This window comes from Malurus melanocephalus, unplaced genomic scaffold, assembly GCF_030028575.1.
Source record: "Malurus melanocephalus ecotype Western Australia unplaced genomic scaffold, MMel_1.1 scaffold_878, whole genome shotgun sequence".
In the NCBI taxonomy this organism is placed as follows: domain Eukaryota; kingdom Metazoa; phylum Chordata; class Aves; order Passeriformes; family Maluridae; genus Malurus; species Malurus melanocephalus.
In genome coordinates, this window is record NW_026624110.1 from 6,137 (window position 1) to 10,758 (window position 4,622).

The 4,622-nt window shown below is 41.5% G+C and overlaps 1 protein-coding gene across 1 annotated transcript in view; it reads left to right on the forward strand.

Moving 5' to 3' along the window:
- Positions 1-3,489: 3,489 nt before the first annotated feature.
- LOC130585373 (gastrokine-1-like) overlaps positions 3,490-4,622 on the forward strand; it is a 4,065-nt gene continuing 2,932 nt past the window's right edge. The window contains exon 1 of the mRNA XM_057385839.1: positions 3,490-3,552. Within this exon, the coding sequence (XP_057241822.1) occupies positions 3,490-3,552 (63 nt within the window). The remainder of the gene's footprint in view (positions 3,553-4,622) is intronic.

Consider the following 4,622-nt stretch of genomic DNA (forward strand, 5'->3'; position numbering starts at 1 on the left):
CAGATCCTGAATAAGTTTGGAAAGGAAGGTCAGCAAAAGAACTCAGGGATTCCCATGGTTTAGAACCAACCTCATGATCTCTGCAGACTCACTTAACATTTTTTAACATAGCAAGATTACCACCTCCCTTGGTTTGAACGGTGGTTTTGGTTATGGGTCCAATTTCAGGCTGAGTCCTTGTGCCACATCGGCACAAAGTGTCGCTAAAAGTTTACTGGGATTCTGTKCTCTGCTTCTGATTATCATTTTTTCCATTTAACAGTTACTCTTAAAGTAACTTGAACTTACCATGACCAGTTTTCTTTCATTTCCCTGTATGCAATGAATTCAATCAGGCTGGTATCAAAGCCTCCTCTTATCAGAGCACTTCCCCAGGAAACTCGTCATGCTTCTGTGAACACAGGGCACCTGCCAATAAGGTAAACCCATTTTCAGATTGAACTTTGGGACAATATGTATAAAAAGTAAGAGTACACATCAATTACCAGCAGAGCTGGCCTGGCCTACCATCCAAATGAAGTTSCCTGTAAGTATATGTATCACTTTCTCATAAAACTCTTAAGGCTGGGCAGCTTTTAAATGGTTTTGAGCTTTTCTTGGCACTGAGTGAACTCATAGTGATTTCTGCAGGACTCACAGATTGAAAATGCCAATGGGGTGGGGACTGCAGGGTGAAATCTCCCTTTTGGCAGGGATGGAATTCCACATGCCTACTCAAATGTGAGAGAGAGAAGTGCTCTGTTCCAGGGGTGACACACACAYRTGAGAGACATCCACAGGACAATATTCTCTCCTTCCCAGCTCAGAGGTAAATCAACAGTCTTAGCAAGTCACATAAAGTTAGGGCTCAGCTGTTTGCTAAGAGCTTAAGAGGACCATGAGACATGAGTGACCTCAYGTGCACTCATATATCTTGTTCATCAAAATCCCCAGAAATGAAATTTGGGACTAGTTCAATATTCAAGGGAATATTTTCAAGATAATAATTGTTCCCAAAAGTTAGCACAAATGAATGTATCATCCTAACAAATAATTCTTGTGTCTACTTAAATACTCTTCAGCTGGGCCCCACTGCAGAAAATGCTGAGCTTGTACACAAAGTAGACTGGAAGTCAGTATTATTTTAAGACARAAAATAACTTGGTGTAAGGTAGGCAGTGACAATGTTAAAATTTTTGAATTTTAAATGCTCATTTCTGATTTTGATTGCTTATTTTCTTGACAGTTTCCTGGCTCCAGCTCTTGCCAGGGTATTGCAAATGAGTGGTTTCAGTCACTAAAGAATCACCATGAAAGGTATTGGCAAAATAAGATTTTAATATGAATTTGTGAAAGTACAAGTTAACAGAGTTCAGTGGCAAGGTTTAGGCTATTGCTTACTGTGTAGATGAAACCTTCAAAGGTAAATCAAATTAAAATCACTTTAGGAAGGCATACACAGAGTTCAGGGTGCATTGGGTGCAAAGGGTTTTAAAGAATGTTTAATCGTTGACTCATTTACAAGGTGATTCATTAGGGTTTACTGCTATTACAATAGACTAAAATATAGATTCAAGATAGCAGCATTCATACCCTAATCACTCCACATGCACACACAGAGGCCCMGAGCTGTCTACATTTGTATCTATGTGTGCCAAAGTACCTGTTAAAAATTCCCCTTGAGTTCGCTGGAACAGGTCCAATCCCTTTGCATTTCTCAACAGGTGAGGGTTGAGGAGTGGGAGAAACCACCTTAGTCTTCATAGACAATCTTTTGCACATTGCAAGTTTGAGGGCTGAAAAACTCCAGGAGATAGCCCACTCCAACAGAGATGGTTGTGCAGCCCACTGCAGTCCAGGGGAGCTCAAAGGCCTCACTTAGCACTGCTGTTTACGGAGTCAAGAGATGATTGTCCTTAGTCCCTGGGAGTTTTCAGCCCTGGCCATATCCCAAARTTGGTAACAATGGTACCGTTCCACTCGGGCTGTGATACAGGTAGATAATGTTCCAAGGCTGTCAGGGGATAAGTGATTATCCCTTGTTCCCTTCCTTGGTCAGGCACCCAGTGTTCTGGATTCAATCAGTGTCACTCCCACATTTCCTATTAAGAGCTCCCAGTCCAGTTGGGAAAGTCAGGTCGGGATAAAGCCTGAATGTAAAGTCTGACACAACAGCAGCAAAGGTTTCCCAGCCTCCTCTCTGAGGCCAGAAATTATCTCCCCTTTAATCTGATCTCCAAGAGCAATAATGCCCCAAAACATGGCTATTAAAGCTTATGCTTTATTGAGTGAAACTCTACCGGGAATCCACAAAGCTAAATCCTTACTTTAATCTTTTCCAAAAATTGGAACATCAAGAAAAACTCCAAGGAGCACCACAATGAAAGTTCACACCACTCTGGCATTGGAGTTATACTTAAGCAGGAGAACACATCACATACCTGACATTGCTGGAAGAGGCAATTTACCTTTTATCAAAATCCCTCATGACACATTTATGTAAATAATATAATTGAAAGGACCAATATTTTCTTTGCCTATGCTTATTTGCTCTGTATAAAGCCTTTTTTAAAAAGTGTTTATCTTTGGTAATCCACTTCTTTTGATGCCTGATCTGGCTACCTAAAACAGAGGGCAGACAAATTCAGAGAATCAAAAGCAGTTCTATTTATTTCAGGGCCTTCAGAGCCATTCAGGGCAGTCCCAGCCCAGCCAGGGGCTGCACCCACAATGGACAATGGCTCACGGGTTTTTCACCCTTTCTCACTTTTGTCCATTTGCACATCTGGGCTGAATCCTCCAATTGCAGCTGCAGCCAATGCAGTCATTGACTTCAAGTTGGCTCCCCCCAATTCTCTGTTGTTTCCATCTCTTGGGGCCTGGCCCAGGGAGGTGTCCTTGACTTTGGGGCTGCAGAGGAATTGTTTTGTCTAAAAATGGGAGAACGGGAGCTCAGCATCATATGTGGAGCCTGGAGGTCTGCACTAAAGAATTACAAGAATTACAGGATTACAGATACGTGAGAACATAGAAGCTAAAATCCTAAGGYATCACTTTCCTTCAATGTATATTGTTTTCAACAGGAACTTATTTTTCTTTTCTAATAGGGCTGAGTTGCAATCAAGGTGGTTTTCTAAAAAAAGTGTCATTGATGCAATGTGCAAGAGGTTTTGGCTTGACAAATGGTTTCCTGCACCACCTCAAGGTAGGAGGGTAAATGAAATTGGTCTGAAAGCCAGTTGACTGAGAAAAGGCTTCAAAAACTGAAGAGAACCTTCTCAGCAGGGCTGAGTCACTCTGAAAGTCCCTTCAAAAGTTTCATTGCCCATAACTAACTCCTTCTCTCATACCAAAGATGTGTGTACATGTTCTGAACTCCAGTTTTGGTTTTGCTAAATGCTGCTTTCTGGGCTTGTTTCTTTGATGCTCAGGRACCTGGGCCTTACCAATTGCCACCCAGAGAGAATYGCTTCATTATCTYGAGGAACAGACTCCAAAGCTTSAGCCCAYATGGAAAACCCAYCCAAGCTCTGTGCAGAGGAATTCCYTCCTACCTYGCTTATCCAGCTCCTGGTGAGTCTKGTACTGAGTMYTTYGTGTTCCAAAATAAAGACAGGTTAACARGRTTACAGATTACTTGTTCAYCCCCAAGTAAAGCTAAGTAAGTAAATTATTKAAATCCTATTGGTTTTCATGATTTTTAATATGTGGGTGAATGCATTGGCAGGAATGTCTGGCTGTTCACACAATCCTGAATTTTTTAGGTAACCTCAGGCATGTCCAGCACCGGGCTCCCAGGGGTTCTGCATGGTTCCTCTCTGCCATAGGGCCAGACAGGGCTGGGGCAGAGTGTGATTTTGCCCCAGAGCTCATGCAGAAACCCTGTGTTTTCTCACAGARATCCACACAAGCTCTGCTGGTCATAAAGAACCAGGAGTGTTACCTCCTGCTTTGGTGTAGCAGTACATATTAAAAAAACCCTTTGGACTCCAAACCCATCTCACTGAAATCAAAACCAGAATTTGATTTGACACTGCTAGAGCAGGAATGGTTACAAGTTATTTGCCTATATATATTACAAAAACACCTTTTAAAAAGAATGGGCTACATTGCAGTTGAAAAGAATCTTTTGAATATTTGCAGTGACTTCCTGCCACAGACTGGAGTTGCTCACTGAATGAAACTAATGAAAAATATTTAAAAACCTCCCAGACTGAATGACCACCCCTGTCAACAATTAGTTACATCACCACAGAAAAAAAGCTYAGGCAAGCTAAAGACAAATACTGCTGCCACCTAAAATTAGCAAAGAGACCTCTACAGACTTGCACATATGTGGGATATTTCAGCTTGAAGTGCCTATTTCCTGTAAAACAGTTTTCAGTGGCCATGTTGTATTCGGGCAACATATTTTGATGTGCTTTATGACTGCAAGGAACATATATCATTCTTATCTCATAATCATCAGATTCCAGCAGGTCAAAATTTGCAGAYGTACATACAATCCCCATATTTATCAAGTAGTTACAACAGGAAATATTTTCCAGTGACATGTGACAGGGAAACAAAATAATTTYATTGCAACACTCAGTCCTTCCACACCTAATTCTGATAACATATAAAAGGTGGCGGGTTCACATTGC